This window comes from Humulus lupulus, chromosome 3 (assembly GCF_963169125.1).
Source record: "Humulus lupulus chromosome 3, drHumLupu1.1, whole genome shotgun sequence".
Taxonomy (NCBI): domain Eukaryota; kingdom Viridiplantae; phylum Streptophyta; class Magnoliopsida; order Rosales; family Cannabaceae; genus Humulus; species Humulus lupulus.
This window is the reverse complement of record NC_084795.1, coordinates 63142398-63169366: the sequence shown is the minus strand read 5'-3', so window position 1 is coordinate 63169366 and position 26969 is coordinate 63142398. Positions and strand designations below refer to the sequence as shown.

At 40.8% G+C, this 26969-nt stretch overlaps 1 protein-coding gene across 1 annotated transcript; it reads left to right on the top strand.

The window, feature by feature from the left end:
- Positions 1-575: 575 nt before the first annotated feature.
- Positions 576-26225, top strand: LOC133824249 (uncharacterized). Its single transcript, XM_062257114.1, has 4 exons — positions 576-689; positions 866-1371; positions 1669-1801; positions 26214-26225. Exons 1-4 carry the CDS (start codon positions 576-578, stop codon positions 26223-26225), a joined length of 765 nt encoding a protein of 254 aa, XP_062113098.1.
- The last annotated feature ends 744 nt before the right edge of the window (positions 26226-26969 follow it).

The window sequence follows — 26969 nt, the reverse complement described above, 5'->3', positions numbered from 1 at the left end:
TGTCTCGCCTCAAACACCTCGTGCCTCGCCGAAGTGGCCTTAGTCCATTCTAGGAGTAAGTGCCACCAGCGAGGCACCCCCAAGCCTTGTCTTCTCTTGTCATTTAAAGTGTGGGGTGTCCTCAATATGCGTACAAGGAACACTTGGAAATATTGAGTAGAAGTGCCATGTGATCATAGGGTACCAGGTACGCGTACTGATAGGGGATGTACGACCATGACAAGGATAGGGGCATGGTCCTTCCATCCGCGTTAAAGGAGAGAAGAAACACCAGCAACTTGTGTACTACGTCAGTAAACGGTTAGTAGATGCGAAGAACCGATACCCGGAGAAAGAGAAGTTGGCATACACGTTAGTTGTGGCTTCAAGGAATTTAAGGCCCTATTTCCATGCCCATGCGATCGAAGTACTCACCAATAGCCCTTTAAGGCAGGTCTTGCATAAACCTGAAATCTCGGGGAGACTGATGAAGTGGTCGATCGAGTTGATTCAATTTGACATCGCTTATACGCCAAGGACCTCCATCAATGGGCAAGTGCTCGCAGACTTCATAGTGGAATTCACCTATCGAAAAAATGGAGGAGGAGATGAAGAAGAGGGGCAATCAGTCACAGAAGGAGAGCCAAGGAGCTCTGAGGAATGGAGCATGCACGTGGATGGAGCATCCAACGAAGGAGGATCTGGAGCAGGTATTGTGATGACTGGACCGGCAGGACACAGGATGTACTACGTGATACGGTTTGGGTTCGAAGCCTCGAACAATGAGGCTGAATACGAAGTGCTTCTAGCAGGGCTGCGGTTGGCCCAGAGGCTGAAGGTAACGCATCTACACATTTTTAGTGACTCACAGTTAGTGGTATTCTAGGTGAAGAGGGAGTACCAAGCGAGGGGCCCCAAGATGGCTGCATACTTGGAAAGGGTAAGAGGCTATTTGGAACAGTTGGTGGAGTATAGCATAGAGCATATCCCGAGAGAGAGGAATACCCATGTTGATGCCCTCGCAAAGCTGGCGTCCACCAAAGATGGGGATACCCTTGAATCAGTGCCTGTGGAATACTTACCAAGGCCAAGCGTTGTTAATCCATACGTTCACATGGTCAGCATCCCAAAGGAGTCATGGGCCAACCCGATTATAAGCTACCTGAAGGATGGAGTTGTGCCAACAGACAAGAAGGAGGCTCGAAGGCTAGTTGATAAGGCCGCCCGATACACCTTGGTAGATGGGATCTTATATAAGAGGGGGTTTTCTGTGCCACTCTTGCGATGTGTTGACGAGGAAGAAGCTGTGAAGGTACTGTATGAAATACATGAGGGTGAATGCGGCAACCATGCGAGTGGACCATCCATGGCTCAAAAAGCCATGAGGCAAGGGTACTTCTGGCCCTCCATGGAGAGAGATGCAAATGATTTCGCAAGGAAATGTGACAAATGCCAGAGGCATGCAAACTACTCCTGAAAACCCCCGAATGAATTGACCAGCATGACCAGCCCTTGGCCCTTTGCTATCTAAGGGATAGACCTGATTGGCACCCTTCCCCCAGGTAGAGGTGGAGCAAAGCACACGGTGGTAGCCGCAGATTACTTCACCAAGTGGGTCGAAGCGGAACCTCTAGTAAAGATAACGACCAAGCATATCACCGCCTTTGTAAATAAATTCATTGTCTGCAGATATGGAGTGCCCTACAAGAAAATTCCTGACAACGGAGCCCAGTTTGAAGGGGAAACGTTCGAGGAGTACTATAGGGAAAGAGGGATAAGGAGAAGCTTCTCGGCTGTTGTGCATCCCCAGGCCAATGGGCAGGTGGAGGCCATTAACCAAGTCCTTAAGAAGAACTTAAGGACAAAGCTAGAGAAGATGAAAGGGGCTTGGGTCGAGGAGTTACCTAATGTGCTTTGGGCCTACAGAACCACTCCTCACACAACCACTGGAGAGACCCATTTCTCCTTAGCATATGGATGTGAGGCTGTCCTCCCGATTGAGATGAAGGTTAACTCGTACAGGATACAAGCATACGAGGACCAGGCCAACCATGAGACAATGGCCGAAAGCTTAGACATGCTAGAAGCAAGAAAGGAAAAGGCGCAAATGAGAGTGGTGTTATACCAGCAGCGATATTACAACTCGAGGGTGCGAGAAAGAACATTCAAAGTAGGCGATCTGGTATTAAGAAAAGTACTCCCCAACACGCGAGACCCGGGGGCGGGGGTGCTTGGGGCGAATTGGGAAGGGCCATACCAAGTCGCTCAATACATACCACCAAACACCTATAAGCTGTCGCGCATGGACGACACCGTCATACCTCGAGCAAGGAATGCAGAATACCTCAAGAAGTACTACCAGTAAGACTTCCACATCCAATGCAAGTAGTATCTGTGTTTAGTTTGTTGCATGTTATGTTAGCTTAGTAGACAAGAATCAAAAAGGTTGCCTAGATAACCTCCCAAGTAGATGTAAACTTTTTATATATATCGTTGTAACTTGCCTACTATGAATGAAACTGTTCACAACTTCGCATGTTATTTTTCTTCTCTATGCGTGCATCAACCAAAGTGCCTGCCGAAATAAATCACACCAAGCACTTGGGGGGTAGGACAAGAGGCACGAGTAAAAAAAAATTCTCTTATATTCAAAAGGATTAGCTACCCTTATGAATATCAAGGAAATATTTTGAAAGGATGACCTCCAACCAAAGGCCGACACCCCAGGAGGTGAGGCCGTAAGGAGGGAATCTCCCAATAAGTCTAGAACGACCATTAAGCCGGCTAGCCAAAAAGGGTCCTACAAGAGACCCTTGAAAAAATAGTACTATATATAATGACGAGAAGGACGCTTCTCACAAAAAGTAACAAGCGCGCACAAAGAATATAAAAGGACCCCAAGAGCCCAATGGGTTAACGTGTCCTTACAATTATAATCAAGGTGCACCAGAAAGATTATCACCATCAAATCAAGGAAGAGATATGTAATCCAAAAATAATAATAATAATAATAAGAGGGACTTACCAAAGTCCCTTAAGTTTGATGAACACAAAAGAAAAAAGGAGAGAAAGGGGAAATAATGTGAGGGATTACATAGCAACAGCATACATAGGCCGAATACAAAGGAACCTACAAATATCCATCTTGACTGTTTCACTCAGAAATCTTCTCGACGGCATAATATCTAAAGGGAGACAGGTCAACGATGGGTTTGGTCCTCCAAACAACGTGCAGCGTGTGCTCGACTATGCGAATCTCAGCATTCACAAGCTCAGCCTCGAGCACAATAGTCCTCTCATTTAAAGTTTGGATGGTAGCCTCCAACTGAGTGTTGGTGTGAGAGGTTGATGTAGCCTGGGCTAAAGCAGCGTCCCTCTGGCAAACTGCCTCAATCAGTTGACTTGAGAAGACATCCTTTGCCGCCTCGGCCACCGATAGGTTGCCCAATGCCTCCCCAAGCTCACATTGTAACCGTTGGGTCGATGAGGAGTTGTAGGCAATCAGCTAATGACTCAAGATTGAAGCCTAAGTAAGGGTGGGGACATAGAATAAAGCCTCAAGGGTCAGGCAATATGAAAACAAAATGAAAACCAAAAAAATATATATCTTTCATAAATGAATAAACTGAGTATCTCGACAAATACTTGCAAGGAGGCTCACATATAGGCGTCTTCTAGCTCAACATTGGGGAGATTGTGTAAAGTTCCCCACTCACCTTTGAGAAAGTTTCCCAGATGGTGGTTCATGGCTTCTACATACTGGCTCGCCTCCTGTCAGGAATGGAGACCAATTTGGAAACAGATACATAAGCTTAACCGGGGGAGATGTGTGTGCTTGCTGAGGCATGCTTTGTCAGGGATGGGGACCGAGATGGTCCCGATCAATCCGCAGTTGTGCGGGGAGCTTAAGAGCGCGGGGTCATCTCCTTGGGTAAAGAGGCGCTTGAAGGCGCCCGCCTAGGACGCCTCCTTGGGGGTAAAGGAACACCATCAAAAGAAGGAATAACGATATTCATTTTAGGCACGGAGGGGCAGGGGACAAAGGCACAAAGGCAAACTCACTGCCAAGCATCGACGATGACGTCCGAGAGGTAACACTGCCAGTATGACCGTCATCGACCACGCCCCTAGCCCTGCCGACAACAGAGTGCAAGCACGAGTAGTTCTCAGATACCACAGTCTCCTCACCGTCCATATGACCGCCCGAAGGGTAGACATAGTCCCTATCGGCTACCTCATCATAATTACCTTCATCATGGCCGTATAGCCACGGATCCGCAAGTTCAGGTGAGGAGGGGCATGGACCTCCAGGTTCAGGTGTCGCAGGGCGTGGACCTGCAGGTTTGGGTGACGCAGGGCGTGGACTCGCCGATTCAGATGAGGCGAGGCATAGGCCCGCGGGCTCGGAGGATATGGACCATAAAGTGACAGTCTGGTCCGGGGTCAGCAGCCTGTACAAGTGAAGGTTGCTCTCTGTAAAAAGGGCGCTGGCTTGTTTACATTCACTCGAAAAGGCCAAGATTTTCATCACTCGGTCACGAGCCCTCGGTTTCAAGTTGGAGCCAACAACCCCTAAGAGACTTGCCATCAAAAGAAAAGAAATAACTGCAGTTAGAAAAACAATAGAACAAAAGGCGAGTAAAAAGATAAACATCTCATGTGTTAGATCAAAGTGAGAATAGTCTTACTTGGGGTGTTGAAGCTAGTGTGTCGGGTGGGCCCGCTAAAAGTGAAGAAATAGTCTGTCTTCCACGAGCCTCTATTTGAAATGGAGCCATCCACGAGGGAATTCCCTTTATGGGCCACGACTTTTTGGAGCTGGTAGAACCCGGGGGCAGATGTATTCGCCCTAAGGGTATAGAAGTAATGAACCTTGCTCATAGAAGGCCCTCTGGAATGCACCTGATGGTACAACACATATAGGATGCTCAGTTTCACCCAGGAGTTGGGGGATAATTGTGGAGGCGCCAGTTCAAAGTAGTTAAGAACTTTGGCAAAAAAAGGGTCAAGTGGAAGAGCCCCACTAGATCGGATTATGGAATCGTTGAAGGCCATGAACCCTTCTGGTGGTTCAGATGCGCGTTCATCACATGTTGGGATGACGAACTTGAGGTTTGATGCTAACTGATGAGCCTTTAGCATGTTGGTCAGTTTATTCATGGTGAGGCTGGACCTGCCCGTCTCTTCGAAAGTGTCAGAGGTTCTCTTCGGCATCTCAGGTACCTGGGCAGAGATAGGCAGTTTATGAGCCATAGACTTTCTAAGGATCCTGGGGGACCCCCCACGAGTCCTATGTCTACCAGCACTTTGCTTGACCCTAGGGCGTAAGAGCGAGGGTAGGGGAGGAAGTGTGGGTGGGATCATAGAAAGGAACTCCGGTTCAACCGATTCACATCTACCGTCTTTGAAGAAGGGATCCCTATGACCATGAGACTTGTCATAAAAAAGGAAAAAGGCTCAGGAGGCAAGTTTTCTTCAAGGCAAGAAATTTCAGAAAGGTAATCCTTAAGGATTGATTGTAGCTGGGAAATGTATGTCGCATGCTGTGGGGGGGGGGGGGGGGAACCTAGACCCACGTCCCTGGTATTATATTCTAGCTCCTTCTCCAAGTCGCACGCTTTCTGTTTGAGGTAGGACAGTCTCCAGAGGTAGAGCGTGCGAATTCCCCCACGGTTAGAGGGTCTATATACGTCGGCCTCCGAGTCGGAGCATGATAACTCAAGGAATTCAACATTGGACGGACCTTCGGGACATCGCCTAGATGCCATGGACCCGCTAAGACTCGAGGGCGTGTATGCGTAAGGGTAAACCTATATCTACAACATGAGTGTGAGGGGTATAAGAAAAGGGCGTATGCATATGTACTTGAAAGGCCATACGAAAAGAATGACAAACTCTGAAGAATGAGTGTCGTACAACCATTAATTCTACCCCCGCGTAGTCAATATAAAAAAAAAAAAAAAAGAGGAAGGAGGCATACTTGGGGGTATATGTATGAAGCCGAAGGTGTGCAAGGATAGACTTGTGGAGGCGTAGGGTCTGTTGAGCGATAAGCAAGGGCAAGACTGTAGGAGCAAAAGAATGCCTAGCGTCACCGCAATGCTAGCAAAAAAAAAGCAAAAGAATCAGGAAAAATAATAATAAAAAAAGAGGAGGATGAATAATTGAAATGGAAGGAAAATTACTTCAAGAATGCTTTTATGGTGGATGGAACCTTTGAACTCTTGAAAGTGGTTTGGAGGGAATACCACCAGGCTAGGCAAGTTTTGATGTGGAGAAATGGCTTCAAGCATTGGGGTATTTATAAGGTAAGTCAAGGCCCCCTAACCATTGGATTCAAACCCATATGAATGGTGGAGATCAAGAGTATGGGTAGCCCAAGATTGAGAAAGATTGGCTCATATGCAATCTTAGGGATATTCATGGATCCCTCAAAAGTTAGATGGTTTTTGTGTTTCTTTGGACACTATAAAGAAACACAACTTCAAAAGTCACTTTGTGTTTCGTCAAGCGACATTGGGTAGCGCTCAAAGGTTGAGTCCACCAAAGTTGGCCGTACACATCAAACAAGAGAAAAAGAAAAAGTCTACAAACACCCTTAAAAGTGTACTTATAGACTCGGGGGCAAGTATGAATACAGGAATCCTTCCCTTGTGAATTCCTTTCAAGTGAACCTCTACATTATGAGGCACCCCAAAGATTATGAGACACATGATAGTGGGAAGAAGAGGCATGGGCTTTACTTCGCATTGGAGGTGTTAGGCTAGGAAACTCACCCTCGCTATGCGAGGGTCGTTGGCAAGAAGCCCATGCGCACGCCACCCTCGCTACGCGAGGGTCATTGACAAGCAGCCCATGCACACGCCACCCTCGCTATGCGAGGGTCCTCGGATGGCTTCCCGTCCGTGCACGCGCACGCCGTGTCTACACAAGGTGTCGTGCCTCGCCCCCGCATGATCGCGCCTGCAACCTTGCTATGTGAGGGTGCAACCTTGCCTCACCCCCGAATGATCACCATGCAGCCTCGCTATGCGAGGGAGCAACCTTGTCTCACCCCCGAATGATGTGAGGGAGCAACCTTGCCTCGCCATGTCCCTCATGTGCCGCATATGTAGACCATTGCATCCAAAAAAAGGTCACCTAGGGTCGACTTGCTATGTTAGACCCTCAAAGGATCCTTAGCATCTCATTATGCAAGGCCTTCACTAGGCCTCCCACATGCACCTTGTCTCGCCTCAAACACCTCGTACCTCGCCGAAGCGACCTTAGTCCATTCTAGGAGTAGGTGCCACCAGCGAGGCACCCCCAAGCCTTGTCTTCTCTTGACATGTAAAGTGTGAGGCCACCTCAATGTGCGTACGAGGAACACTTGGAAATACTGAGTAGAAGTGCCATGTGATCATAGGGTACCAGATACGCGTACTGATAGGAGGTGTACGACCATGACGAGGATAGGGGCGTGGTCCTGCCATCCGCGTCTGACAAGTAGTGGCAGTACGAACTTGTACGGAGAGTGGAGGCACTACCTGGACAACCCCAACAATATTCTAGAGTCCACAGTACGATGTCCTGCACCACTACTTGGGCATTGTCAGGGTAGACACCACTATGTCCTGGGCCACTACCCGTACCTTGTACCTACATACATCCACGTCCCCTGGGACCTACTTGTATCGGGGGGCCAATAGAGCCCACCTATAAATAGGTTTCGACCCCTCAGGTTAGGGGGTTGGAAAACTGATTGTGTGAGGAGACGTTTAAGAAATATATGATCTTTGTTCCATTGTAGTTCTGATTTTTCTGTTGATTAAAGTTCTTTCCATATGATTCTAAGCTATCCTAAGTATAATAATCTGAGTTTTCTAACCTTAAATCATTGACGAGTTCTTACCGTCAACATCTAGAGAAAGAAACTCTGTATTTTTCTACTTACACTTAAGAAACTCAGTTGACTCAAGTTCATCTGATCTTAAGTGTAGGATATATATATCACGACTCCAAGTGGATTAGGCTATTACCAATAAATTGGGGTTGAACCACTATAAAATTATTGGTGTCGTATTTTCTATTCAAGGTTTATTGTCATTTTGACATCTACTTGTCGTTGGCCGAAATCGTGGTCAACATTTTTGGTGCTTTCATTGAGAGCATGAAGAGAAGAAACACACTACTATCACATCATTATGGTGCCCAAGAATACCAATGTGGCATCTAAGAAGTCAGGCACATCAAAAGAGCTTGCTAGATCAGAAGGTCCTAGACCTCAGAACCCTGAGACTGAGCCTAGGGTCTTGCTCGAGGAGACGACTCCAGAGGTTGAACAACTCCAAGGATCAATAGGCGCTTTCCAAGAGGAGATGATGCAATTCAATGCTCGGCAGGAGTCTTTCGCTGAAGAGATGGCCAGGCAGAGAGCTGCGTTAGAACAGCAAAAACAGGATAATGCCAGGAGTGAAAAGATTAGGCGACAATAGGAAGAGGCCGATCGGCGACACCGCGAGGCTGCACTTGCTCTAGAAGCAGCCACTCAGCTCACCAGGGCCAATGCCCAGACCGCAGCACAAGGAGCAGCCACACAGGGAGCAAAAAATAATAATGCTGGTCGGAGGACCACTAACAGAGCCAATTCTCAGGGACTGGATAGAAGCAGGAGTAACCCCTCTGGTCGGGAAGATGATGGGGTCTGATCCAGAACTACCTCGATGCAAAGGGAGAACTGTAGAACCCCCTCCAGGAGCCACCGATCAGAAACTTCTAGATCAGGGAGTCACCGATCGGGCAATAAAAAGATTCCACCCAGACAGGATCAGACTAGGACTCCTCGAGATAAGAGGACTTAACAGTTCGAAGATGAGCATGGTCGTGATGAGGCTGATAGTCATCACACTGACCAGTCAAAGGATAAAGAAGACAATAACCCACAAGGAGGAAAAGACTACCCGGGGCGTACTGAAAAGCCTCCACTGCACCCCGACCAGCAGCGAGTGGTAGAGAGCAAGTCCCTCGTAGTAAGCCCTTTGAAAAAATCGAAAAGTACGGTGTTCGACCGGGTAGGAGAGCATGCTTCCCGGAAGGATCTAAGGGACGTTGTCACCAACAAGAGGAGGACCGTCCCGGTCAAAGGGAAAAATCTGAACCGCCCTACCAGTCTAGTAGAAATACTTGACGACAATGCACCAGATGGTAATGCCCGACCAGGCGGTCAAGACCTTGGAACTTCGTCAGTTGCACTAGCCATCCAAGCCTAGCTTGACGCTCCCGAGCAGATGCCACGACTCAAATGGCCCGAAGGCTCCTCCTTCTCCCATCATTCAAGATAGTCGCGGTTCCCTAAGAACAGGGCCGCGACTCGACATGAAAACCTTGTTTTTTCTTTGTTTTCTTCAAGCCAAAACCCTCCAAAAACATATCCAAATATAGCTAAAACTCAAAAGTAAAGCCCCCAATCAATTCAGTAGATCAAACCCAACAAAACCCAAGCAAAAGCTTGGCCAAAGATTTAGGGATGGAAATTGTTACCTCCATTGCCCCAATCGATGGTGAGCCTTTCCCCAAGAAATCCCGAGCCTATGCTAGCCTTGATTTCCCTTAAACCGTAAGAATTCTTATGAAATTTGAAGAAAAATTGTGTAGCCAAGTGAGAGAAAAGGGAGAACGTTTCCTCTGTTTTCTGTATTTGAGGTTACTTAGGCTTTAAGTAAATCTCGAGGCTCAAAGTACAAAAAACGTCGCGGAGGAAAAATGGTCAATACTCCCGGAATTCCCTCCTAATCTCGCTAACACCAAATATATCCTCAAATATTCATTCTCGTTACCTGATAACCCGGTAATGAATTAGATACCCAAAATACCTCTTAACTCACCTCGAGTCGGGTACTAGGTCTCGTTGTGACTTTCCCGCTAACTTGCTTCCTAGGATCGTCTTGTGACGGGTAACCCAAATACATCCACATAATAATGTGGTCTCACACATATATCACATATATGCCAAATATACCCATAACAGGCCAAATTACGAAAATTGCCCTTCTAATAAGAAACAGGCCAACATGCATATTTAATACACCTAAACATGCATATCTAGTAATATTATCATATAACTCACATAATTACACACATATATATCACATAACACATAATTTCCACAAATTGTCATCATGGTCCTTTAATCGAAGCCCTAAGCCTTATTAAGAAATTTGGGACGTTACAATGACCCTCTACTGGTTGTTCATAATTTGAGCTAGGTCTTAATGTACGTTAACCTCTCTCACTATGTTTTTATCAATTAGTTCCATTGATCCTTTAATGAACATTATTCTATAAATTTTATTATAGAATGAAATTTTTGTTCTCTAACAGAAATTGAGCGCTCTATGTTCAAGCCCCTAATCAAAACTTATTTTTTTCATCGTTTCCCAGTCCAATACAATTTATATTGTATACGGTACCTCTATTCTTTTGTGTCACTACCCTTAATAGTCTGGATAAATTGTTCTGTCTAAAACAGAAGATAGACCATACTCATAATATTTATTAAATAAAGCTCCCACTTTATTTAGCGATTACAGACAATTTTTATATTATTATCTTGAATTAAATCCTCTTGTATATATATCATTATACATTCACTTAATTCAAGATCACATCAATAATATTGGATCTTCATGATAAATGGCATGTATAATTAATACAATTATGAGTGTAATATATTAACTTTATTTAATTAACAATAATTGCTCATATAGAAATACTCTTTAAGGGCACATATCCCAACAAATAGACATCTTAGTAAATGTGTTGTATATAGTAGAGATTATATATGACATGACCGGTGAGAATTAATTATCTTTATAAACTTGCCGTTTTACATAAAGATTTAATTCTTATCATAATAGATTATCATTTATAGATCAGTCTAAATCTTGAGTATCCATGAACTCCTGTTTGTGTTTATTGGATCTTTTGATTCACTCGTTAAGGTTTCTTAGTATAATGAAGCTAATGAATTTTGCTTTGGAGAATCAATATCATGAATGGCTGGGAACATGATTTACAATAATGGAATCCATACTTTTCTAACGGATCGAATATTGCTTCCCTTAAGGGTTAATTCTGGAATTGAATAGTTATTGAGGTTAAATCTATAATTTTATTATAAATTAATTACTCGGTAGTGAATTAATGGTACTTAAGGATACAGAGGTAATTAGAATGGTAAAACGGTAATATTGACCACCTCTAATTAATGAATCAATAAATGAATGACATAACTACATTTATTGATTATATCAATTGACTACAAGAAAAAGCTCTGCAAATATAATTATATAAATACTTAGAGGGAAATTCCATATTTATAGTGGAGTTAACATAGAATTAATAAATAAGATTATTATATTAAAGAGTTTAATTAATAATCTAGTTTATTGGAACTTCGTATTATAGGTCCATGGTCCCCAGATCACCTCTGTTCTACACTGTCAAGGATAAGGATGTCAAAAGAAAGATTTGTAGAAAGAATGACTTAATTGCAAGGGAATTAATTTTCCAGGGCAAGGAAATAATTATGTTATAATTATGGGAAATTGATTAATTATGAATTAATTAGTTATTTAACTATATAATTTTTATTTTGAAAAACTATATGTTAAAATAAATATTAATCATGTTTGGATTAATATAAAAAGAGACATTAATAATTATCTTATTTATAATAAGATATTTATTTATTTATTTAAAACTGATATTTTAAGATAAACTTAATCTTGAATTAACTGATATTTATTTTGGGATAAATATATTGTCTTAAATATTAATTAAACAAACAAATGAGAAAAATAGGGATAACCCTAGTTGTGTAGGGCCACACGGAGATATTACATATCATTGTGATTTGAATTTTAAATTTAAATAATTTGTTTATTTAATTATTCTCTTAAATATGATTTAAATTAAATAATTAAGTATGTTATAACTGATCAATTTTATTTTAATAAAATAAATATAAATTGATTAAGTTAATTATCTTTATAAAACTAAAAGAGCCATACTTTCAGGAAGAAGTTGTTTTTAGCGATTAAGAAGTTTAAACTGTCAAACTCTCTCTTCGAAAATAAAGAGATAGTTTTTCTTGTAAAACCAGAGTTTTTAGCTACTATTCTGTTATTTTTTTAGTCGTAGCCTTGTTAGTGGAAAATGAGTGATTGCATAAGAATAAATTAATTAATTCTAGTACTATAAGAAATTGTTATGATAATGGATCGAGTCTACATAAAGCCCAACAAGATTTTGGGCTTAGTAAATTCGAAATCAGCCTAAAGAATTAGAATTTGTTATTAGTTATGGTTGGCTAAGATATTTGTGGATTAAGCTGTTATTTTATCTCTATGGTTATTAGTTATGGTTGGTTGTAGATTAACATGTTATTTTATGGTTAGTTAAGATATTTGTGTGTTAGGTTGTTATTTTATTGTGAATTAGATAATTAAATAGAATTTTTGTAACTTTAGCGTACTGTAACTTCAGACTCATTTTTGACCCAGTTATATTATGATTTTGGAAAATTAGTATTTCTAGAAAGTGGTAGATAATTGAATTATATTTTCAATGGTACAAATATTGTCTAAATCGAATGCCTACAGCTCTAGTTATGTTGATTTTACTCAATATGAGTCCAGAGTTACGAGATTTATAGGAAAGGTAATTTTATATCTCTATAATTTTAGAGAGAGAGAGGGAGATGATGTGAAAGGGAGAGAGAAAGGAAATGTAGTTAGAGGTTGAGAGATTATTTCCTAGGTAGTTTGATGGTTAGATTATTCCTCAATTATTTAATAGAAATATTAATAAGATAATGTAGAGATATTATCTCTAGAGGTTAGGATTCTATTTTATTTAAATTTCAAATTTGAGAGTCATTGGAGTAGAATTAGGAGAGAAGTTGGGACTCTAACCCTATAAATAGGCCTTTTATGCTATTCAAACAACTTCGAAATAGCTCTCAAGCTCTTGGTATTATTGTTGGAGATAGGCATTTTTGTGAATGCTCGGGATTTTAAAGTACTGATCTTTTGGTTCTAGGGTGAAGGTATGGTTTTATGAGGTTTAGAATTCTTGGAAGTATAGTTTTATTATAAATTTCTAATTTAAATCTTTTGTGTCATATATAAGGTTTTGGGAGAGATCTATTAGCACAATCAATCTCTTTTCTTCCCTTTTTCCACACAGAAGGTAAGGAAAATTAGGTAGTTTAGTTTATGACCTATTAAGTGATTTGTAAGACCCTAACATTTCAGCTATAAAAAGAGATAAGTGTGGCTGAACCTAAGGTGTTCATAAATGTACGACAGGCCTAAGTTGATGCCTGGTAGGCACGGTTGCCAAATTCGTATGACGGACCTAAGTTGAAGTCCGGGTCATAATTGCCATCCCTCTATAAGCACTTATCTTTTTGTTATACCTGTCTTGTTATTATAACCTATAATTATGACCTATGACCTAGGATATATTTTGATCTTGAATGATTAGTATAAATTAGCATTGTTATGAACTCTTGTATGAACTTATGATATGATTGTTATGACTATGTGATTATATGATTTGTTTGTTTGCATTTTCCTTAATGCGCTAAGAAGCTCACTCCTTATGTTGTTATTGTGCGGACAATTGAGGTTAGAATTGTCGGTGGCAAGTGAGACCGAAGGAGCTTAGTAATATGTCCGTGGGTACCATATAGTTGAGGAATGATCAACGAGCCTATGATTTTAGTTTTAAAGCATTTTTTTAAGTATCTTTATTTTTTATATTCAAATGTTGCTCTTTAATTTTATTACAAACCTTATTTTATTTTTTTAAAGACATGGGATCCTTTTGCTTATTATGATTTTCTTAAATAAAAAAGCAATATTTATGTTTATGATCCAACACTGTGTTCTCAGTAATATTATGAGAAATTAGAGCGTTACAAGTGGTACCAGAGCCACAACTATAGTTGTCCTAAACATTCTCACGAAATACACATGACAACTACAAAGGACCAACTCGCTACCAAGTAAGTATATTTTTCAAAATATGTTTGCTTATGTGAAATAATGTTTTTCTTTTATGATTTATTTTCAGACTTTAGCACAATGGACCCAATTGTTGTTAGAAAAGTTAAGGTAATAAGGAGAATAACCGATCCTAAAGATAGTATGGAACGAGGTTTTAATTGACGAAAGTGTACCAATCGAGGATAAATATGACATATTTATGGATAGGTTTTCTCGAAACTTTAGAATTATTGAAGATATTTACCAAATGGGAAGATATGTGAAGAGTACACCAATTAGCAAATAATCTTAGGGAAGGATTTCTTAGTAATGTTAATTTCACTTCAAGATTGATCTACACCCAAGATGATTGAAGACTTCACTCAGAATATCTTAGAATAGGGGTCCGATGTGGAGGATTAGAAGAATATAAGTGCATGATCGTGAATTTATTTTAGTTTAGAACTCTATTAGTTTGAAAATAAATTTGTATGTTTCAATGAAGTTTGTTATTACTTTTATTTTTATTATTTGAATGATATTGTTTAGTAAATATTTGGATATCATTGACTCAATTGAAAGTGTAAAGTTTAAATTCCTCTCTTATGGGTTAGCCAATTTGTGAATGCCCATTTGTTTTGCATTATTAGATTGGATCTAGTTAAAATAAATAACAATGAATAAGGCAAGGGTTCAACTTCCAGTCTTTTGGGTCCAAGTGGAAGTTAGGGGGCCTTAGTAGTGGAAACGATATACTGAACTCAGCCCTCCTCAATGAAAGATTCAATTGTTAAGGCCAGTTTACCCGAGTTGGACTTAAATGTAATAGGGTAGTATTTAGTAGATAGATGGATCCAATAGAAAGTAGTATAATAGGCTAAGTTATGAAGTCTTCTTGTTTTATTTGTCTTAGCTTTTATATTTTTCTCTTTTTGGGAAACTGAAAAGAAATATGGAGCAGGAACCAAGAAGATTAGAAAGACTAAATGGCCAAGAAAGAGGACAGGGAAGAGGATGAGGACGAGGAAGAAGAGTAGTCGCGACCCCCATATATGAAGAATTTCCAAATATGCCAGCAGCCCTGGAGTGCTAGAAGCACCTAATGTAGCGGAAGAACTGGCAGCGGCTGCTGCTTACTTGGAAAGAGAGAATGCCTATCTTAGGGCTGAGCTAAGGAGGGTAGAAGAAGAATTCCAAATAAAACAAGGACAACAACAACAACAACAACAAAAACAAGTGGCGCAACAAATCATTCCATTTGCCAATTGTTGTAGTTGGTAGAGCCTCGCTACATGGTAGTATATGAATGCTTCAGGAAGCAACAACCGCCAAACTTTGACGGCAGATCAGATCCAATAGAAGCGAAAGAATGGATCCGATCGGTGGAATCTATCTTGGAACACATGCGATTGGGGAACGAGGATCGAGTCTCATGCACCTCAAGTCTACGCAAGAAAGACGTCTGCTTCTGGTGGGTTATAGTAAAGCAAACCCAAGAAGTAAACATCACGACATGGGACGAGTTCATCCAAGTATTCAACAAGAAGTATTACTATCCTGCGATTCTAGCCACAAGGATGGATAAATTCATTGTACTAACTCAAGGGAATTCAACTGTGACAGAATACTCTAGAAAATTTGACTGACTGGCCAAGTTCGCAACGGACACTGTACCTACCGAGACTCTAAGAATTAAAAGATTCATAAAAGGACTAAAGCCAATGATAGCCCGAGACGTGAAGCTAGTTTGGGGAGTAACCATGTACGTAGAAACATTAGAAATAGCCTTGGAAGTTGAACAGTCAGAAGATAGAATATGTAAAGAAGATGCGGCCAGGAGGGACGCTAAAAAGAACAACAACAAACATAACGACCACAAGAGAAAAAAATATGGTGGTCAAAACCAGAAGGCTGACAAGAAAGGGAAAGACTACGTCGGAAGGCAATGGAATAAAAAGCCTTACATAGAATATCACCAATGCCAAATTTGTAAGAGAAAGAATTCATGAGAATGTCGATATAAGATCAAAGGATGCTTCAATTGTGGAGAAGAGAGTCATCTCAAGAAGGATTGTCCAAAATAGAGGAACCAAATGAAAGATGATAAGCTAGTACCAGCTAGAGTTTTCGCTCTTACAAAAGGTAAGGCGAAAACTGTAACATCCTAAATTACCTAATAAGGCTTAGGGCCTTGATTAGGGGGCCAAGACGAAAAACTATGGAATATATGTGATTTAATTATGAAATATGTGTTTATGTGATATATGTGTCCGACCACATTATTATGTTGATTTATTTCGGTTATTTGGCACGAGGCGATCCTAGGGAGCAAGTTAGCGGTTTAGAGGTCAAATACTCGGTTCGGGGTGAGCCTATGGGTATTTTAGTAATTTAGTACATTACCGAGATTTTTCAGGTAATGGGAAATTATTTAGAGACTATTCGAGTATATTGGAGATAATGGGAATTGTGAGGTGTTGATTATGATTAGCAGGTAAAGTGGTAATAGACTCATTTGCCCTTGAGGGCATTGGAAAGGACATTAGTGGGAAATGGGTATAATGGTCCTGTCCTTTCTAAGGAGTGACTTAGTCAGTTGGAACCTATCAAAACAAAGAAACAAAACAAAAAAAAGGGGCAAGGACTTAGCGATCTCTCTTTCTCTCATGCATTTCTCTCCCTTTCTCTCTATGTTGGTTTGGGTTGAAGAGGAAAGAAAGAAAAAGATTGGAACTCAAGCTTGGGAACTCATTTTCTAAGGGAATTAAGGAGTTTGAGGCAAGTTTGGGAACTATGGAGGCTTAAGGAACATCTAGGAATTGAATTAACAAAGGTGATACAAAGTTTAAGCTCTGAGTTTTTCTTGTGGTTTTATAGTTTTAGAGTTCCTTTTTGAATTATGAGTTTCAGTGGTGTTTTGGCTAGATTTTTAGGATCAATAAGTAGTATATGATGTTTGGAAATGGTTGTGAAGTATAGCTCTAATTATGGGTTGAAGTTGTGGTGATTTTTCTGAGAATTAGCTCGGAGAAATAGTGGAAAAAGCTGGGCTCGCAGGGTCACGCCGCAACCCTCATGAACCTAGGAGTCTGGGTGGTTCCCTGATCTGCCATTGCGCCACGGTGCCTGATGGGCTACACTGTGGCCCGTGTCTAGAAAAAGAGAGGTTCAGCTCTCTGACTTAAGGATAAATTAAGGCCAAGTTAGGTTTTGAGTGACAGGAACTCAAACCTAAGGGCTCGAGAGGGATTCTACTACCTGGTTTAGTAGAATTCGATGTTCCAGAGACTAGGACTCAGTCTAAAAGTCCATATTTACTCGATATTGATGAATATCATTTATTATGGTTATGACTACGATAACGCTAGGGCTCTGGAAAGGATCATGCTCGAGGGTCGTTCATATTTAACTGGTGCTTGGACCAAAGGTAAGAAAACTGCACCCGGTTTGCGTTTTGGGCTTGGCCTGATTATAGTGCATGATTAATGTTATGTTGATAATGTTCTATTAAACATATTAAATGCATTGTGTTTATCTATGCTATGTAATAACTGTTGGTTTGTGTATCTGATTGGAAATCTCAGCTTATAAGATAAAGATTTATCTATGTTATCTGATGAAGAGCTAGGCTTAATAGTCAAGGGTATAGAAGGTTCTAAAGGACTTGACTTATCAGTCAAAGGTTTAAAGACTTGACCTATCAGTCAAAGGTTACAGACTCAACTTACCTGTAGAAGGTTAAAGACCCAAATTATCAGTCGAAGGTTAAAGACCTTACTTATCCGTCAAAGGTTAAAAGAACCGACTTATGAGTTGAAGGTTAAAGACTCGACTTATCTATCGAAGGTTAAGAGACTCGACTTATTAGTTGAAGGTTAAGTGACTCAACTGATGAGTCGAGAGCTTAAAGGTTTGGCTTAGGAGTCTAGGCAGAAATGGCGTGCTAAATGCTGGTCGATATGGTTAAGCAAAACTGGAAGCGAGATATACACTTAATCGCCCCTAGGGTTATCTGGAATGTTAAGCATCAGATCTACTTTGCCAGTTCTAAGGCTGGTTATCTGAAAGATGGGCAATAGGCCCTAGTGTGACTCTATAGTCACTTATCTGGGTTGGTTGCATGCATAAGTAGGGTTATTACTGCTAGGCATGCTAATTATGAATCAGTGATCTGATAATGTACTACCTATAAGCATGATTTTGTTTTCTTGCTGAGCCTTGGCTCACAGGTGCTAAATGGTGCAAGTAAAGGAAAGGAAAAGTTTGACCCACCATGAGTTGGAGAGCATTAGGGGCGGGGTGTACATATGCGGCCTGCTTGTCCGCCACAACCGAGGTTATCAGTTTGAACTAAGGTTGGACCTTGATTTTGCCGCCTAGGTCAGCTTTTGTATACATTATTGGGGTTGTAACCATTTTAAACTATGTTGGGATCCCATGTATGGAAGTCAAACTCTTTTAATCAAATGGTTGACTTTTTAGTACCTAAACCTGTGGTTAATCATAATTACACGATTTAAGCCCAAATGACTTGTTTAACGAGTTAAGCACTATTGAAATTACACAGTGTATCGGTGTTGGATTAAGAGGATGTTACAACTTGGTATCAAAGCAGTTTAGGTTTAAAGGTTCCTCAAGATTGGCTAGGAATGTACACTTGCCGTTGTAGACAAGGTCGACTCAGGGTTTGGTAACTATTTATATTAATCTATGTTTACCTGCCTATTTGACATATTGATGTATTATTTTTATGCTTGATTAGGAAGCATGAGTTATACTGATAAGGTGTGGCCCTTGACTATTAAGTGTATGATAAAGATGTGCATATTAACACCATTACTGTTATGAATTTTTAGAAAAATGTGCTTATTAGCACCCTGATTGAGCATAGATACAAACTGACTTGCTTATTAACATGATTGTTGTATGTGAAAATTATTGAATTGCTTATTAGCACTATTATTGCATGGGTATGCTTAATTGTCCAGTTTTGGACCATGGGTAATGAGAATGAATATTTGAGGATATATTTGGTGTTAGTGAGATCAGGAAGGAATTATGGGGATTTTGACTATTTTACCCTCGAGGACGTTTTTGGGGTACCCCGAGCCTTGGTTTTTGCTTAAGGTTACTTAAGCTTGAAGTAACTTGACAGACACAGAAACACGTTCAAACACACACACACACACACACACACACACACACACACACTCTCTCTCTCTCTCTCTCTCTCTCTCTCCCGTTCTCCTTTTTGACACTCGATAGCATTTTTCGAGGGAAACTCAAGTTTTAGGGCTCGGATTCAAGCAAGGTTAGAGTCAACGATTCTAGGGAAGATTAAAAGCTTGATAGCAGGATGATTTATCTAGGAAACTACTTAATTAGAGGTAATCCAAGTTTTAATTTCAGAGTTTCTTAAGTTTTATTGGATTTTTGTGTTGTGATGAGTTTTTGATTCATTTGTATTTTGGGTTTTGTTGCCTAGGATGTACTGATGATGTTTGTAACGTCCCAAATTACCTAGTAAGGCTTAGGTCCTTGATTAGGGGATCAAGATGGAAAATTATGGAAAATTATGTGTTTATGTGATATTTATGAGTATCATTGCATGATTATGTGAGTTATATTATAATATGAGTTTATATGTATGTTTAGGTGTATTAAATATGCGTCTGGGCTCGTTTCTTATTAGAAGGGAAATTTTCGTAATTTGGCCCGTTATGGGTGTATTTGGCATATATGTGATGTATGTGTGAGACCACATTATTATGTGAATATATTTGGGTTATTCGGCACGAGGCGATCCATGAGTGCAAGTTAGTAGGAAAGTCACAATAGGATTAATACTTGACTCGGGTGACTCAAGGGGATTTTAAGTATTTAGTACATTACTTGGATATTGGGTAATGGGAATGAATATTTTAGGATATATTGGGAGTTAGTGAGATTCGAAGGAATTTATAGGAATATTGACTACGTTACCCTCGGGGGCATTTTTGGGACCCCGAGCCTTGGGCTTTACTTAAGGTTACTTGAGCTCAAAATAACCTGACAGAAACAGATATACGTTCAAAACACTTTCTCTCTATCCCATTCTCCTTTTTACCGTTCGTTGCATTTTCGAAGGAAACTCAAGTTTTAGGACTCGAATTCAAGCAAGGTTAGAGTCGTAACGATTCTAGGGACGATTAGAAGCTTGATAGAAAGAGGATTAATTAGAAAACGACTCAATAAGAGGTAATCCAAGCATTGAGTTTTGAGTTTTTAAGCTTTGATTGGATTTTATGTTTTGATGAGGTTTTGAGTTGTTTAAGACTTGGGTTTGATGGTTTTGGGCCATGGAGTTGATTGGGAACTTAGTTTTTGGGATTTGGATATGTTTGGATAGGGTTATGGGTGGTTTTGAAATGAGAAAGACGGAGGAAAGAGTTGGGTTCCAGGTTGGGTCGTGGCCCTGTTATTGGGCTCTGTGGCTTAGGCTTAACGAGGAAGAAGCGCCTGACTGATGGGCGGTTTGGGCCGTGGCGCCTGATAGGCACGCCACGACGTGAGGCCCAGGTAGAAAAGAGGTTGGGCCTCTGTCTTGGGCTGGCCGCGGCTTAGAGGCTTGGGGCCGCGATGCTTAGGGGATTTTTTGGCCTTATGGAGGTTTTGAGTGCGGGAACTCAAACCTAAGGGCTCGGGATCAATCCTACAACCTAGTTTAGTAGGATTTGACATCCTGGAGGCTAGGACTCGATCTGGAAGCCTTTATTTACTCATTATCGACGGGGTTCTATACTTGGTTGTGATTAGGTTATCGCTAGGGGATCGAGACCAGGATCATGCTTGAGTGTCGTTCTTATTTCACATTACACTTGGACCTGAGGTAAGAAAACTGCACCCATTACGTGATGTACATGATTAGGGCTTGGCCCGAATATTGAATATAGTTTTGATTGAGTGGTGGCCCTGTAAATGTGCTTGATTATGATTATGCCTGTGATTTTTTATTAAACATTATACACTTGAGAAAAGCATTGACTTATTAGTGAGGGACGACAATAGTGTTGAGCGCTGGTCAAAAAGCAATGACTTATGAGTCAAGGGCGTCAATTGCGTAGGGTGCTGGTTGATTTGATTAGATCTAATCAGGAGTGCATCATACGCTTGTCCAATCCTAGGGTGCTGGACCAGCTCCAAGGCTGGTTATATAGAGGATGTGGCAATGGGCCCCGGGGTGACTTATTATTCATAGATCCTAGGCCGCTGAGAACCGTTATGATTTATTAATCACGTAACTTGGGCAAAGAGCCCCGATTTGATTCAGTTAATCATTTATTTAGGGTATTTGGTCCCATGTGACACTGTAGTCATTTATATGAATGGTATGCATGCATGAGTAGGGTTATTACTACTTGGCATGTTTATTATGATTTGGAAATGTGTTAATCACTGCTTATGAGCAAGTTTAAGTTTTTTTACTGGGCCTTGGTTCACAGGTGCTACGTGGTGCAGGTAAAGGGAAAGAAAAATTGGACTAGCCATGAGTTGGAGAGCTTAGATGGCGATGTGTACATATGCGACCGCTTGACCACCACGGCCAAGGTTTCTTAGAGAAATTAGGGTTAAACCTTAGTTTTGCCGCTTAGGTTGGCGGGTTGTAAATTTTGAGTTGCAATGACCTTTTTGGAACTGTAACCAACTTTGTAAACATTATTATGGGATCCCATGTACAGTTTAATGTTTTAATGAAATATCCATTTCTTTTGACCAAAAATTTTAACCCTGGACCATTAATTACATTTAGATGCACGTTTATGGCCTAGTGACTCGTTTAGCGAGTTAAGCACTATTTAAAATACAAAGTGTAATGGCCTTAGCTAACCAGAGCGTTACAATGTTCTGAAATTGAATTATGAGCTTGGGTACGGTTTGGATAGGTTTTTGGAGGGATTCGGCTTGAGGAAAATGAAATAAAAATAGGGTTTTCATGTCGAGCCACGACCTTGTTCTTGGGGCGCAACGACTCAAATTGGACGAGTGAGAAGTAGGTGCCTCTCGGCTATTTGAGCCGCGACACGGGTGCAGTCAGGGATGAGCCTTGGGCTCTCTGACTATGGGATGGCTGCAACCCAAATGTTTGGGTCTCGACGATTAAGGGATTTTTGAGCCTTGGAAGGGTTTTGAGTGCGGGAACTCAAGCCTAAGCCTTTATTTACTGGTTTATTAGGATTCGATGTCTCGGAGGATAGCACTCGATTCATAAGCCTTTATTTACTCGTTTTTTATGGGATTCTATACTTGGTTGTGACTAGGTTATCGTTAGGGGCTCGCAACTGGGATCATTCTCGAGGGTCGTTCATTCGTAACCTGTGCTTGGACCATTTAGTGTCTCGGAATTTTAGTCTTAGTAACACATATTGCTAGCTTGTAACACATATGGCTGCAGTCAAAGAAGGAAAAACCACATATTTCTCTATATCAGGACAAGGGTTCTTGAGATATAAAGGACCAGTGTGTGTGCCGAATGATTATGGAATTAAGATGAAGATTTTAGAAGAGGCACACACTACCTCATACTTAGTTCACCCGGGGTCGACCAAGATGACTCACGACCTTAAGGCACTATATTGGTGGTCAGGAATGAAGAGAGACGTGGCAAAATATGTGTATGAATGCCTAGTAAGCCAACAAGTAAAAATGGAACACCAGTGACCTGCAGGCTTATTGCAACCGCTTAGTATTCCAGAATGGAAGTGGGAAGATATAGCCATGGACTTCATGGCAGGATTACCACGAACAAATAAGCAGCACGATTTGACTTGGGTAGTGGTAGATAGACTAATCAAGTCAGCTCACTTCTTGCCTGTCAAGACTATGTACACTGCAGACTAGTACGCAGACATTTATGTTCAAGAAATAGTACGACTACATGGAATCCCTAAGACCATCGTATCAGATAGAGGATTAGTGTTTACATCGAGATTTTGGGGAAGCTTGCAGCAAGCCATGGGTACCAAGTTAAGCTTTAGTACGACATTTCATCCTCAGACCGACGGTTAGTCCGAGCGTACTAAATAGATTTTAGAAGATATGTTGCGCGCTTGTGTACTAGACTTCGGAGGATCGTGGACTAAGTATTTTCCACTGAGAGAGTTCTCCTACAACAATAGCTACCAGTCAACGATCAGTATGGAACGATATGAGTTATTTTACGAAAGGAAGTGCCGATCGCCGTTACATTGGGACGAGGTAGGAGAAAGACAACTTCTTGGACTCGAAGCTGTTAGAGAGGCTCAGGATGCAATGGCACTGATTAGAAAGTGTATGCTCGCTGCTTAGAGCCGACAACAAATTTATGCGGATGCCAAGCGGGGAGATGAGGAATTCAAAATCGGAGATCAAGTCTTCTTAAAGATATCTCCTATGAAAGGAGTGAAGCAGTTTCGAAAGAAAGGCAAACTTAGTCCCCGATTTATAGGTCCTTTTGAGATATTGGACAAGGTGGGAACAATTGCATATAGATTAGCTCTATTGCCAGCTCTAGCAGATAGCCACAATGTGTTTCACATCTCGATGCTGCGTAGATATGTGTCAGACCCATCTCACGTCCACAAGTACTCCAGAAAGACTTGTGTAACGCCCTGGATAACCAAGATCGTTACACTGTGTGTTTGAAATAGTGCGAGACTTGCTAATCAAGTCATTTAAATAAAAATGTGAATCTAACGATACAAATAGGTTAGGTGTAAAATATTTTGGTCATAAACGAGTAACTTTCATTAGAATAAATGTTTGGTACATGGGGTCCCAAATCAAGGTTTAAATAACGTAATTACAGAATTTCCAAATCTTATAAATAATCAAGCCACTGTAATGGAAAAATACACATTTTAGGTTTCTGTCCCTGTACACACCCTCGACCGTGGCGGCAGAGCAGCTGACAATGTACACCTCGCCCCTAGAGCTCTCCAACCCATGGTTGAACCGCCTTACCCCTGCCTTTACTTGCACCACGTAGCACTCGTGAGCCAAGGCCCAGCAAGAAAACATAATATCATAATACCATCATTATCAATAACTGAGTAGTTCACAGAGCATAACCAAATGATTTACAAGACATTAATCAATTACCCAGCACACCATAGCATTCATTCAATCCAGGACATCAGTCAATAACCAATGATCTAGTTCCAGATAATTAGCATATCATACACAACAATTAGCAATAGAATACATGTCAAGCAACAACTAGGGTTAACGCCCGCAGGCCGCACCCTCTATTTAACCCACTGTCTTTGACTAGCTTAGGCCAAGCCTAGTGTTCACCCCACTGACTTCGGCCCGCTTAAGCCGTGCTCAGTGATTTTTAAGCTGTCCTCAGCTACTAGTGGCAGAGCTGCGCCCTATGTGCAAGTATTGATTTCGGCACTCTTAGGTCGTTTATCACCTGTCCCCGTGGCATAATACCACCTCATGACATTCATGCAATTATAGGGAGCTCTTAGTCCCAACATATTTACATGGTTTATCACAAACATATAACAGTGCATACAAATATAGGGAACACTTAGTCCCATCCTATCGACATAAACGGGTGCAGTTTTCTTACCTTTAATTCCAAGTGCTTTGATTAGGAAAGACGACCCCTGAGTACGATCCTGCCCCGAGCCCAAGCGTATACCTAGTCACAAGCATGATAAAGGATTCCATCAAAAAATAAATGATTAAGGATTTCCATACCAAAATCTAGCCTCAGAGACATCAAATTCCACCAACACACGGTAGTGGAATCGATCCCGGGCACCCTAGGTTAAGTTCATGCACTTAAAAACTCCAAAAAGGCCAAGAATTCCCTTAAGGGCCGTGGCTTAAGCCTGCCATGCCATGGCTTGCTCCCAACCAGAGGCCCCAGCCTCACCCAAAATAGACACAGGTCGTGGCCCTACACACCCCATGCCTCGGCCCGCCCTCCTTCTCCAGTACCATCTGTTCTAGAGGGACGCGACTCACCAAGAACTATGTTGCGGCCCAACCCCCTTAGAACCCAGAAAAATACCACTTCCATCCACCAAACTCACCCAAAATCATCCCAATAACATGTTCTAATTATCACAGTAGTTCAAGTATACTTCCAGCAGCAAAACCCATAAGAAAACTAGCCTAAGGACTCATCAAAATCAAATTTTAATCCTTGAAATTCAAAAGCTCATAAACCTCCTAAAACATCCAGAAATTCATAGAATTCAAGGCTAACCGTTGTTAAAATCTTACCTTTTTCTGAAGAGCAAATCCACCTAGAAATTGTAGAGCTAATCCCTAAGTTCCCAGCAATAGAACCTAACAAGAATTCAGCTCAAATCCTCACCTAAAGCATCAATTCAACTCTCAATATCAAAGACCCAAAAACACTTAGAACTCAGAACTTAAACATTAAAACCTTAATCCAAATCTTACCTCAAACTCTGCTTGAATCCACCATCAATTTCTGAGCTAATCTCCAATTCTTGTGAACCCTGCCCAAAAATCCCTTGGTTCAATGGCTAGGTTAAGAGGCTCCTTGAGAGAAAAGAGAGAGAAGAGGGAAGGGTCGGTTATGGCATTCTCTAAACACTTCTTTGCCTTTTGTCTTATCTAACTTAAGCTTCTTAGGTTAATCCCAAAGCTTGGGGTACCAAAAACATCCCCGAGGGTGAAATGGCACTACAAGAAATTAGGCCTTTACCTACCTATATTATTTGTGGGTAAAAGTCGTGCATGTGTAGGTAAAACCCTTTACCTACCAATGTTGACCAATAGCATATTGGTAGGTAAAAGTTAGTCGAGAAATGTACTATTACCTACGATTAGCATATTGGTAGGTAAAAATCGTGTGGACCCCACAAAAAATGAGTCAGCGGCATTTACCAACTGTTTGACGTGGCATCCTACGTGTCAAGTGACATGGCATTCCACGTGCCACATGATGTGGCAATTATTTAACGATGTGGCAGCCACGGTGGCAGATGACGTGGCAATTTAATATTGGGCCACGTGGCATTGACATTTACCTACACTTTTTCATATGTAGGTAAAAACATAATATATTAGTAGGTAAAAACATATAAATTTGGCTTATGATTGGGCCACGTGGCTATGATATTTACCTACACTTATACATGTGTAGGTAATAGTTTATGTTATTGGTAGGTATTACTTTTACCTACACTTAATTATATGTAGGCAATAATGTAATTTATTAGTATGTATATATTGAAATATTATTTTAGAAATTAGGCTGAATTTATTATTTATAAATGATAAATTAATTAAAAAACACACAACTTTTATAGAAGAAAATACATATATAACCAAAAGTTCATACAAATAAACATAAAAGATAATATCGTTCATCAAAGTGCATTGGTCATATTAATTATAATATTACAAACATTAAAAAAAACTGCGAATCATCTTGTTCATCTTGAATTGAAGGGACGGGAGAATTTTGGACATGTGCATCGGAACATTGATCTGACGGAGGCGGTGGCATCATATTGTTTTTACTTAATATTTCCACAACAACACTTAGTTGGTCATTTGTAGAATCAAGTCGATTATTTGTTTCATTAAGGCGTTGGGCTAGCTCTTCGTATGTTGGCTGAGTTGACTGAGTTCGATTGGGTTGGGAAGTAGTTGTACTTGAACTAGATCGACCCCAACCTTTCAAGTGTGCAGAAGAGCGTCCAAGAATGCGCTCCATAATATCTTTATGAGTTATTTCTTCTGGAGTGTGTTGAGCCCTTAACTCTATCATTTTATCCTATATATTCATTTTAGGGTATCATTAGTATAATGATAATTATAAATAAGTTGTAAAAAAAATTAAAGACTCATACTTACATATATTTCTGCTAAATCTGGTCCAGTCCATGTTCCCTTCTTCTCATCATAGTGTTTTAGATGCCAAGTCTCGATTTGGCCCGTGGAAGATGTTAA